This window comes from Pongo abelii, chromosome 19 (genome assembly GCF_028885655.2).
Source record: "Pongo abelii isolate AG06213 chromosome 19, NHGRI_mPonAbe1-v2.0_pri, whole genome shotgun sequence".
Taxonomy (NCBI): domain Eukaryota; kingdom Metazoa; phylum Chordata; class Mammalia; order Primates; family Hominidae; genus Pongo; species Pongo abelii.
In genome coordinates, this window is record NC_072004.2 from 56583883 (window position 1) to 56596492 (window position 12610).

The 12610-nt window shown below is 40.3% G+C and overlaps 1 protein-coding gene and 1 pseudogene across 3 annotated transcripts in view; both read right to left on the reverse strand.

Moving 5' to 3' along the window:
* Nucleotides 1-133: 133 nt before the first annotated feature.
* On the reverse strand, nt 134-3437 carry LOC129051394 (small nuclear ribonucleoprotein G-like; annotated as a pseudogene).
* A 2153-nt stretch (nt 3438-5590) lies between these two features.
* Nucleotides 5591-12610, reverse strand: part of GDPD1 (glycerophosphodiester phosphodiesterase domain containing 1) — a 55975-nt gene continuing 48955 nt past the window's right edge. The window contains exons 8-11 of one of the 3 annotated variants that reach the window (XM_054537030.2): nt 10625-10684; nt 8803-8854; nt 7776-7906; nt 5591-5720 (exon numbers count right to left, since the gene is read on the reverse strand). In XM_054537030.2, the coding sequence (XP_054393005.1) occupies nt 7784-7906; nt 8803-8854; nt 10625-10684 (235 nt within the window). In that variant the 3' untranslated portion in view covers nt 5591-5720; nt 7776-7783. Of the gene's footprint in view, nt 5721-6246; nt 6446-7003; nt 7907-8802; nt 8855-10624; nt 10685-12610 lie in introns of those variants that run through there. The other 2 variants (XM_054537031.2, XM_002827317.5) reach the window with 2 other exon arrangements.

A 12610-nucleotide genomic window follows, 5' to 3' on the forward strand; every position in this document is an offset into this window, starting at 1 on the left:
GCGGTGGCGGGCGCCTGTAGTCCCAGCTACTCGGGAGGCTGAGGCAGAGCTTGCAGTAAGCCGAGATCCAGCCTGGGCGACACAGCAAGACTCCGTCTCAAAAAAAAAAAAAAAAAAAAAAAAAAGTCTAATGTGAAAATGTACATGACCTAATTTTTACATCATAGTAAAACAGGCCCTATAGAGAGAGGGCATAGGTTTCTCTGCTGAACAGCCATTATTTTTACTCATTCCAAGGCTTCTAACATGATGATACAATTTCCTCATATTACCACCATTCCAATATTGTTCTGTTGCCTACTAGTCACCATCTCCACACATTCATCTATCCCAAGATTCATAAAGGGATCAAATCTTCACAATATGTCTGCCATCATTTAATTTCAATGATAATTTCTTGTTCATAAATTTTTTCAACTGGGGAGGGTGAGCTTTGCTCATGGTGTCTGCTCTGTGGGCTCACAGATGCCTTGGAATGGAATGCATGGCCTCCCTCACTGTTTCGTTTGTTTTTTTTTTTTTTTGAGACAGAGCCTCGCTGTGTCGCCCAGGCTGGAGTGCAGTGGTGCGATCTCGGTTCACTGCAACTTCCACCTCCCGGGTTCAAGCGATTCTCCTGTCTCAGCCTCCCAAGTAGCTGGGACTACAGGAGCCCGCCACCAGGCCCAGCTTATTTTTTTTTGTATTTTTAGTAGAGACAGGGTTTCACTACGTTGGCCAGGCTGGTCTTTAACTCTTGACCTCATGATCCGCCCACCTTGGCTTCCCAAAGTGCTGGGATTACAGGCATGAGCCACCACGCCTGGCCTCCCTCACTGTTTTTTGTTTTGTTTTGTTTGAGATGAAGTCTCATTCTGTCACCCAGGCTGGAGTGCACTGGTGTGATCTTGGCTCACTGCAACCTCCGCCTCCCGGGAGGTTCAAGCAATTCTCGTGCCTCAGTCTCCCAAGGAGCTGGGACTACAGGCCCGCACCACCACACCCATCTACTTTTTTTTGTATTTTTAGTAGAGACGGGGTTTTGCCATGTTAGCTGGTCTGGAACTCCTGGCCTCAAGTGATCTGCTCGCCTCGGCCTCCCCAAGTGCTGGGATTACAGGTGTGACCCACCATGCCTGGCCTAACCAGTCTTTTAATGTTGTATATTTAGGTTGTTTCCAATTTTTCACTCTGCATATGTATCTTTGGACACTCATCCTATTTTTTTCTTGGAATATTATTCCTAGCACTGGAATTTCTGATGAAAGGATGTATTTGAAGGTACTGTCAAATTTATCCTAGAAGTGTTCTGCCAAGGCCGAGTGTTGTAGCTCACACCTATATTCCCAACACTTTGTGAGGCTGAGGTGGGCAGATGGCTTGAGCCCAGGAGTTTAAGACCAGCCTGGGCAACATAGCAAAACCCTGTCTCTACAAAAAAATACTAAAATTAGCCAGCGTGGTGGTACATACCTGTAGTCCCAGCTACTCAGGGGTCTGAGGTGGAAGGATTGCTTGATTCCAGGAGGCACAGGTTGCAGTAAGCTGTGATCATGCCACTGCACTTCAGTCTGGGCAACAGAGCAAGACTCTGTCTTAAAAAAAAAAAAAAGCAGGGGAGGAGGGATGGGCTCTGTCAATTTATATTCCTACCAACAGTTTATGAGTGCTTGTTCTCCTATGCCTCTCACCAACACTTTCATTCTTGCCTACCTGAGAGTCGGGAATTAGTATCATATTCAATATCATTTCATTTTGTAAGTCTTTTATTATGGGGAAGTTAAACATTTTTCATGTTTCTTGGCCATTTACACTTGTGAATTAGCTGTTCATATCCTATGCCTGTCTCTCACCCCTCCTTCCCCACCTATTGGTTGTTCTTGAGAAGTTTCTGACCAGAAAAAAAAAATCATAAACCATTAAGGGAACTGACTGAATTTTTTAAAGGCTTAGAATGAGTTATCAGGGAAGGAAGGGAGGGAAGAAGAAAGAGAGGAAGAGGAGGAGAGAGAGGGAGGTTCTATTAAAGTCCAGAGGGGAAAAAGCTTAGATCAAAGAATGCAAAAAAGGTTTTTGCAGATAATTCCTATTTCAAATCAATTTTATGTTGAACTCATATATGAAACAGAAAAAAATGGAGCAGCTCTCAACAAAGTGGGAATGGGTAACCTGCTACACCTGCTCAGCCTCCTCTTGCCCAGGAGAGGCTGTCCAGGACCTGCCTTGTTATCTTAGGACTTTAAAAAACTAAATTTAAAAACTACTCAACAAAGCAGAATAATGTATTCTTTTCATAAATAATGCGATGAGTTAAAATTATGCCTGTTTTGGCTGGGTGCGGTGATTCACGCCTGTAATCCCAGCACTTTGGGAGGCCGAGGTGGGTGCATCACTTGAGGTCAAGAGTTCGAGACCACCATGGCCACATGGTGAAAGTGCATTTCCACTAAAAGTACAAAAATTAGCCGGGTGTGGTGGCATGTGTCTGTAGTCCCAGCTACTTGGGAGGCTGAAGCAAGGGAATCACTTGAACCCGAGAGCAGAGGTTGCAGTGAGCCAAGATTGCAACATTGCACTCTAGCCTGGGAGACAGAGTAAGACTCCATCTCAAAAAAAAAAAAAAAAAAAATGTCTGTTTTAATAGAGCTCTCTACTTTTGAAAGAAAAAGGCATAAATGAAAGAGATCATTTGTTGTATTGTATGTTATTATTCAGTCTCACTAGGCATTCACGACCTAGGCATCTGGTGGCATGGTACTATTCAAATTGCAAGTAGTATACTGAGAAGCAACTAATTTCACCTCTAAAGAGCTAACTTTGCAAATTCATACCTATGAAGAAGACGAAATTCCTAAATCTATTCCTCCAGATTTAGCCTTTCATCCAAGGGCGAATATGTCTAAAGCATAGCCACTCAAACTTCTTTTTGCCCTTTCAAACTCAAGTGCGCCCACATTCATCATCTTTACCACCACATTGTTTCTCCTCTCCAGGTTCCCCATTTTTTTGCAGCTTTGTAACTTTCCCTTCTTCTTTTAAGCTTATCCAGTCGCCAGCTCTTATTATTTTTTCCCTTTTTTAACTTTTATTTATTGAGATGGAATTTCACTCTTGTTGCCCAGCTGGAGTGCAATGGCATGGTCTCAGCTCACTGCAACCTCCACTTCCCGGGTTCAAGTGATTCTCCTGCCTCAGCCTCCAGAGTAGCTGGGATTACAGACACCCACCACCACGCCCTGATAATTTTTGTATTTTTAGTACAGACAGGGTTTCACCATGTTGCTCAACCTGGTCTCAAACTCCTGACCTCAGGTGATCCACCCTCCTCAGCCTCCCAAAGTGCTGGGATTATAGGCGTGGGCCACCGCACCTGGCCTAATTTTTCCTTTAAAGAGACACATAGATTCATTGTTCCCCTACTTATAGTACCATTACTTCCTTTTTTTTTTTTTTTTTTTTTTTTTTTTGAGATAGAGTCTTGCTCTGTTGCCCAGGCTGCAGTACAGTGGCACGATCTTGGCTCACTGCAACCTCTGCCTTCTGGGTTCAAGCGATTCTCCTGCCTCAGCCTCCCAAGTAGCTGGGACTACAGGCACGTGCTACCACGCCCAGCTAATTTTTTGTATTTTTAGTAGAGAAGGGGTTTCACCGTGTTAGCTATGATGGTCTTGAATCTCCTGACTTCGTGATCTGCCCGCCTCAGCCTCCCAAAGTGCTGGGATTTCAGGCATGAGCCACTGCCCCCGGCCTCTTTTTTCTTTTTTCTTTTGAGATGGAGTCTCACTCTGTTGGCCAGGGTGGAGTGCAGCAGTGCCATCTCAGTTCACTGCAGCTTCCGCCTCCCAGATTCCAGCAATTCTCCTGCCTCAATTCTCGTGTAATCCCGAGTAGTTGGGATTACAGGTGTGCACCACCACACCTGGCTAACTTTTTTTTTTTTTTTTTAGTAGAGATGGGGTTTTGCCATGTTGGCCAGGCTGGTCTCGAACTCCTGGCCTCAAGTGATCTCCCTGCCTCAGCCTCCCAAAGTGCTGGGATTACAGACATGAGCCACTGCACCTGGCCACCAAATTTTTATGCAATCTAATGGCAATTTAGACTTCTGTTTAGACTTCTGACCTGGTTTCTGGACAGTTCTCTGCTCTAGGCTTGTATCTTTCTTTCAGATTATAGGATGATCAACTTTCCAACATTAATTTTTCAATGCTACCTAAATAAGGCACAGAAAATGTCTTAGTACACTCCGAGCATTTTGATTTCCTCTCTGACGCATCTGACTTCTTTAGTTCTGCTTTTGTTTTGAGGCCTGGTTGCAGACTGTTTTTTACATTTTTCTTTTGTGACTGAAATCATTATGTCATATTATTGCCTAGCAGTTTTGGTTCTTGTTTTTATTGTCTCAAGTTTAGCCATCTACTTGAGCTGTATGACTTTCAGTTTAGAACAAACTCTTCAACCTGGCATTCATGGCCACCCTTGACTTGTCATTCTTATCTATTGCAGAATCTCTTTTGATTTTTTTTTTTTTCCAATGGATTCTTTCTGGGGTCACCATGTTGCATAACTCTAGGCAAAATCATTCAGGCTGTGTTATATATTAATGGTTTCCCATACTGGAGCATACTATGATTTATTATTTATGTTCTGTTTTCTCAACCCATCACAGCCATCCTTTCTTCATGGTGTGGCTATGAGATGACTCCCTATAGTCCCTCCCCCTCCTCAATTTCTAGAACTGAAATGAGAACTTTAAGAAATTCTGAGGCCGGGCTCAGTGGCTCGTGCCTGTAATCCCAGCACTTTGGGAGGCCAAGTCGGGCAGATTGCTTGAGCTATTGGCAACATGGAGCAACCCCATCTCTACAAAAAAATACAAAAATTAGCAGGGTGTGGTGGTGTACTCCTGTAGTGGCAGCTACTCAGGAGGCTGAGGTAGGAGGATCACTGGAGCCAGGGAGGTTGGGGCTACAGTGAGTGGAGACTGAGCCACTGCACTCCAGCCTGGGTGGCAGAGCAAGACCCTGTCTCAAAAAACAAACAGACAAACAAAAAACCTGATGCCCCATCAAAAAGCAGAATTCAGATGTTAACTGAATGATGACCAACTTCCTTGTTAGAAAATACTATGTTTTTATTAAGAAAATTAAAGTCACCTTGACTATAAAATCATCAAACTTTTGAAACATTATTTTCTAAACATCTTTACCTTGTTGGGTACTTTTCCTTCTACTGGTTTACATAAAATATAAGATGGCCCTTTAATATGATCTGTTCTGAATCATAACAAAGCAAAATTTAGAAAGGAGAAATAACAAAAAGATTTCTATCAAAGACGATCACAATGATCCCTAGCAACTATAACCACAAGTTACAATAAGTGAAATTGAAAATGACTGATTCAGTGGATTACCCGCCCAAGTTATTTGTTCAAATGCCAAGAAGTAACTTTCTTACCATAAAAGTGTTTCCATATTTTCTTTTCTTTACTAGAGAGAAATCTCAGGCGCATTTATTATTCATATGATTAAAGCATCATCTCATTAAATTCTGCAAAAAAAATCTATAAAGTATATTTGGGATTAAAACTGAAAAAAATGAAGAATGCTTACTTTGTTCTTGGAAAACTTTATTTCAGTTTAAACAACAAAGCAAATGATATTTATGTCATCCAGGGACAGAAGGGAGAGTACAGTCATTCTTCATAGCTGTTTCATTGCCAAACTCCAAATGAGAGATGTAATCTAGGTAAAAGACACTTATTATTCCAGATTACATTTACCTCACAATCTGAGATCATGAAAATTAGTCAAATATATTAGAAACAGATGTATACAAAGTCACCTCAGATAAACTGAGAAAGTGATGTCTAATGCTTTGGAAAATTCTGTTTCTACTTAATACTCAGATTAATGAATTTTAAAGATCAGGAACATCTTTAATGGGGGTTCATATATGTTAGGAACAATGATATGCACTTTCATCAGTTTAATATAATTATTAGGATTCAAGATGGTATTTAAAATCTAGATGTAGGCTCAGTTAGTCAATGCCAAAAATGGAAATCTTACATTTTTTTAGAGGAAACACAAAAATATGACTATTTGGATCTTGTCTTAATTTACAACTGATAAGTTCCTTTTTAATGCTTAAAAAAATGGACATGGTAGAATTGCTACACACCTGAAAAAGGTCTCAAATAGAATGTTCCATTAACAACAACAACTCAGAAATCTAATTCACTCTACAGATTTTATTTCTGATCAACTAATCAACCTTTATCTTCTTGAGCCTGGCTGCTGCTAATTATGTATAACTTGCCAAATAACTACACATCACTGATTTCCAAGCTTTTTTCCATTTTATTTTTCCCCTTTAACTAAGGTGCACCTAGAAATAACAAGACACTACCAAATAGCTGCAGTGGCCTTCAAAATTTCTTTTACTGGCCGGGTGCGGTGGTTCAAACCTGTAATCCCAGCACTTTGGGAGGCCGAGGTGGGTGGATCACCTGAGGTCAGGAGTTTGAGACCAGTCTGGCCAACATGGCGAAACCCTGTCTCTACTAAAAATACAAAAATTAGCTGGACATGGTAGCAGGCACCTGTAATCCCAGGTACTCGAGAGGCAGAGGCAGGAGAATTGCTGGAACCTGGGAGGCAGAGGTTGCAGTGAGCCAAGATTGCACCACTGCACTCCAGCCTCGGCGACAGAGCAAGACTACATGTCAAAAAAAAAAAAAAAAAATCTTTTACTAATTGATTGTATTCCAGTGAAGACTAATGCCAATTTTTTTTTTTTTTTTTTTTTTGAGACGGAGTCTTGCTCTGTTGCCCAGGCTGGAGTGCAGTGGCGCGATCTCGGCTCACTGCAAGCTCCGCCTCCTGGGTTCACGCCATTCTCCTGCCTCAGCCTCCCAAGTAGCTGGGACTAAGGTGCCCACCACCACGCCCAGCTAATTTTTTGTATTTTTAGTAGAGACAGGGTTTCACCATGTTAGCCAGGATGGTCTTGATCTCCTGACCTCGTGATCCACCCGCCTCAGCCTCCCAATTTTTTTTTTTTTTTGAGACAGAGTCTCACTCTGTCTCCCAGGCTGGAGTGCAGTGGTGCTATCTTGGCTCACTACAGCCTCTGCCTCCCGGGTTCAAGCAATTCTCGTGCCTCAGCCTTAAGAGCTGCTGGGATGACAGATGTATACCACCACGCCTGGCTAATTTTTGTATTTTTGGTAGAGATGGGGTTTTGCCATGTTGGCCAGGCTGGTCTTAAACTCCTGACTTCAGATGATCCGCCTGTCTCAGCCTCCCCAAGTGCTGGGATTACAGGCATGAGCCACTACACTCAGCCCAATGCCAAATGTATCCAATAGTCTTTGATTCTAGAATTACTTATGATAGAACACTACATCATCTACAGAAATCTTGATCAATAACCTAGATAACCTAGTTTCTAGATTATTGATCAAGATTTCTGTAGATGATGTAGTATGTACATTTCTGTGTATGTTATTAATCAAGATTTCTGTATAAGATCTAGAAACAAAAATGCACATTAAGAAATTAAAACTTACATCTCATAACCAATTATCTTTCTAAACAATTTACAAACATAAAATATACAATATTATTTAAAATAAATATACATATAATATATAGTTTCTACATTCTCATACAGGCTTAAAAATGAGGTAATAAAAACTGATTAAACCTTTTACCATTCTGGAAATGGCTTAGGGAAATGATCATGAAATATTTTTTTCTTAGGTCTTCATTTTTTCCTTCAATACTTCTAAGTACCTCTTTTTCTATGCTGCAAAGTTATGTAAAAAATCCCTAAGCTTTGTTGGATAGTCTGTCATCACCCCAGTTGCTCCCAAATCAAAAGCTCTTTTGTATTCTTGTTCTTCATTTAATACCCAAATATACACCTGAAAATTAGAAGTGTGAGAAGTATGAGAAGAAATGTTAAAATAGAAAATTATTTTTATAACAGTATTTATCCACTACAGTCTTGGTACATTTAGAAATAACCTTTTAAAGCTACCATTTAAATAAATCATTAGATCCTTTTTTAAAATTCCACTTTGTTCCTTACAGGAATGAGGGGTGTTAAAAAAAAATTCGTGGTGCTTATTAAATATACACTCTCCTGGCTGAGCGCAGTGGCTCATGCCTGTAATTCCAGCACTTTGGGAGGCCAAGGCGGGCGGATCACTTGAGGTCAGGAGTTCGAGATCAGCCTGGCCAACATGGCAAAACCCAGTCTCTACTAAAAATACAAAAATTAGCCAGGTGTGGTGGTGCGTGCCTATAATCCCAGCTACTTAGGAGACTGAGGCATGAGAATTGCTTGAACCTGGGAGGTGGAGGTTGCAGTGAGTCAAGACTGCACCACTGCACTCCAGCCTGGGTGACAGGGCGAGACTCCATCTCAAAAAAAAAAAAAAGAAAGAAAAAAAGAAATATACATACATATATATATGTATGTGTATGTATATATATATGTATGTGTGTATATATATGTATGTGTGTATATATATATATGTATATATATACACACACACACACACACACACACACACACAAACACTATCCCACCCCTCTGGCATCAGCTATTCTGTACATAAGAGGAATCTAGATCCAGAAATGCCAATGCTTTATTGCTAACTGTAAGGAAGAGCTTAAGGTCCTCATTTGTGGATCAGTAAAGCAGCAGCATCAAAGTCAAGGGCCAAACTAAGTCAGTTAAAAGTTCTTGCCCTTTATATTTGTGTTAAACTGGTGAGCTATGCTGCTTCCAAAATGCATCATTCCAGAAACTTACTTGAATGCCTCGAGCAGTTAGGTGGTCAAACAAAGCTTTCCTCATTAGTAAGCTAGAAAAGAAAAAGCATAACTGATTTAGGAATTTAGTCCTTAGTCCTAATTTAGTCAATTTAGAGTTTAGTAATCCCAGTTTAATTTAATCCCAATGCTTCGCAATAAAAGAAATGGTCTCAAGTAATAATGGCTGTTGTGAATTAATTTATGTCTTAATTGCTAGATCTCCTTTCACTGCAGGCTGCTGGTTGGTGGACAACCAGAACCTCCTTTCTACTTCTTGCTGCTACCAGATCTGTAGGAGACCCATTCTTGTTGGCACAGCTCAATGGAAAAGAGGCTGCCTCATTCTCACTGCTGAAGAAGGAGAAAGAGCTGGCTTTCCTTTCTTACTATTAATATGTGTTCCTAACTTTCCAAGTTAAAATAAGTCAACAAATGCAGGTCAATTTCTATAACATCATAGTTCATTACACAATGGATTAGTCTTTTGTAAGCTATGTCAGAAGCATTATGTCCATTAATTACACTATCCTATGTCTAGGGAAAAAATATTTTTTTGTTCCAAGTAACTCACTGATAAGTGAACTTTCAAAATACAAACCTCTTGAGCAAGATAGGAATTCATTGCACTGGAAAGACATTATTTCTATTCTGTTATGTCTATTAGAATGATTAAATAACAGAAACTAGAAATCATGTGCTTTTAACACCAATTAACAATGCATCTTGTCAGTTAATAAGGTTGAAAAAAGAAAAAAAAATGCATCCTGGTTTTACTTGAGTACAAAAAAAAGGCATCCTTGAAAACTAGAGCTTAAATCAAGAATAAAGCAAAAAAGAATAAACACTGACAGAGAGAAAAGATCAAACTAATTGTTTAAGACTCTTTGAAAAAGGCGTTAAGGCTGGGCGTGGTGGCTCACACCTGTAATCCCAGCACTTTGGGAGGCTGAGGTGGGCAGATCACTTGAGGCTAGGAGTTTGAGATCAACCTGGCCAACATGATGAAACCTCATCTCTACTAAAAAATACAAAAATTAACCAGGCATGGTGGCAGGCGCCTATAGTTCCAGCTACTCGAGAGGCTGAGGCAGAAGAATCACTTGAACCCAGGAAGCGGTGAGCCGAGATCACACCACTGCACTCCAGCCTGGGACAGAGCAAGACTCCGTCTCAAAAAATAAATAAATAAAATAAAAATAAAATAAAATAAGAAAAAAAGGCGTTAAATAATAAAAAGTTGTGATTTGGGACTATTAAAATATTTAAGCATTCAAGGTTCCATCTTAAAGCAAAATATAGTACAATTATTTTGTGATTTTTACTAAAATTAAACTCATCATGTCTAAATTAAGGCATTTTCTTTAAAGTTGATATCCACTCTATAGGTGGGATTCCCTTTCTGCTGTTAAGTCTTGGTGCAGAGCAGATTTTTCTGAGAAATGTGCTGTAGGCAACATACACTTTTATATATACTGTGTTGCTACACTTCTTTTCACCAGCAAGTAAGCAAAAGGGAATGGTTATTTAACCTAGTTCTGCTACTAACTAGCTAGACAACCCCAAGTAAATAATTTAACTGGGTATATGGGGGCTCAGTTTTCCCATGAAGTTGGATGAGATTATCTCTCAAGATTCTTCCTAAGGTTTTGTGATTAGTAATTAAGATATTTCTAAATGATTCATACACATTTTACATAGCAGATGCTCAGTTTGTCCTTGTTACAAATTACATGTGGAAAGCTTGCACTAAATTTTAAGGGTAGTATTTAATAAATATAGCTGAAGCAATAACTTGCATATTAGGAAATTAAAATTCTTACAGATCAGAAAGCCAGATGAGAAACTTTTGACTTCTGGACATGGTGTGTGGTTCTTTTAGCCTAGGGTAAAATAAAGTTTGAATTACAAATTAGAAACACAGAAATATATCAGTGTGATAAAATGAAACAAATTCAAAAATGAAAACAGTGCCTTGTACTTTGTATATTTTCAAAAAATATTTGTAAAAAGGACAAAAATAAAATAAAGGCCAGTTGGGTTCTGTTTGCACTGGTCTCAAGCTAACTTTTTGCCATCCCTATTCAAAAGTAATAAATAAATAAATAAATAAATAAATAAATAAATAAATATTGTCTTTCCAGAGACCCTGGTGCCCTAGGCTCATATCTCATTTCTTTTTTGGTGAAATCTTTCTACTGCTTTGTCTCCTACAATTTAGTATGTGGCAAATTTAAACATAGACCGAACTGTATTATAGATTAAAGTGAGCAGTTTACCACGTGTTTTCCTTCCCTTTAAAATATCTGTAGGCCAGGCACGGTGGCTCATGTCTGTAATCCCAGCACTTTGGGAGGCTGAGGCTGGTGCATCACCTGAGGTCAGAAGTTCCAGACCAGCCTGGCCAACATGGTGAAACCCCGTCTCTACTAAAAACATAAAAATTGGCCGGGCATGGTGGTGCACGCCTGTAATCCCAGCTACTCAGGAGCTGGAGACAGGAGAATCGCTTGAACCCAGGAGGCAGAGGTTGCAGTGAGCCAAGACTGCGCCACTGCACTCCAGCCTGGGCGACAAAGTGAAACTCTGTCTCTAAAAAAAAGAAAAAAGTACTAAATAAAGTACAAGTCCTTTTTTCCCTAACTCTGGCCCCAGTGGAAAGTCCTGGTTGCAATTTCAGGAATATTAGGGAATTAGTAGCTCAAATACTGATTACCTCATTAAACAATCACTATATTGTCTTAGAAAGTATCCATTGTCTTCTATAGAAGTATTAAAACACACAAAAGATATCCTACTTGTGTCTTAATCCATAATCCCTTTTCAGAGAAAATATTAATTCTATGGAGTTTGTTGTTATGTCTCTGTATTTCAACAATATTTGCTTCTAAAAGGAACACATGAAGATAAATATAGAGCAAACAGTCCACTCCAGACCAGAGGAAAGCTAAGTACTTTAGGAATAAATGTTTTCTTTATTTATTTATTGGCAGAGTCTTGCTCTGTCGCCCAGGCTGTAGTGCAATGGCGTGATCTCGGCTCACTGCAACCCCCACCTTCTGGGTTCAAGCGATTCTCCTGCCTCAGCCTCCCGAGTAGCTGGGATTACAGATGTGTGCCACCATGCCCAGCTAATTTTGTATTTTTAGTAGAGATGGAGTTTCACCATGTTAGCCAGGCTGGTATGGAACTCCTGACCTCAGGTGATCCGCCCGCCTCCGCCTCCCAACGTGCTGAGATTACAGGCAGGAGCCCCTGGCCCGGCCAGGAATAAATGTTTAGGGATCATTTTAATCTAGCAAATAAAATAGGGTTTGTTTTTTTTTTAGTAGACAAGAAACGTTTTCTATTGTTTTGTCTGAGAAACAGCTACAAAGATGTTCATAAATTTAGGAATAAATAAACAAACATGTTTATCACTAAGATACTGAAATTGGAAAACAGGCATGAAATAGAAGTTGAGCACAAGAGTACTGACTAAATTGTTTTTCTTTTCTTTTTTTTTTTTTTGAGACGGAGTCTTGCTCTGTCGCCCAGGCTAGAGTGCAGCCATCTCGGCCGGGCGCGTTGGCTCACGCCTGTAATCCCAGCACTTTGGGAGGCCGAGGCGGGCGGATCACAAGGTCAGGAGATCAAGACCATCCTGGCTAACACGGTGAAACCCCGTCTCTACTAAAAATACAAAAAATTAGCCGGGCGTGTTGGTGGGCGCCTGTAGTCCCAGCTACTCGGGAGGCTGAGGCAGGAGAATAGCGTGAACCCGGGAGGCGGAGCTTGCAGTGAGCCGAGATCGTGCCACTGCACTCCAG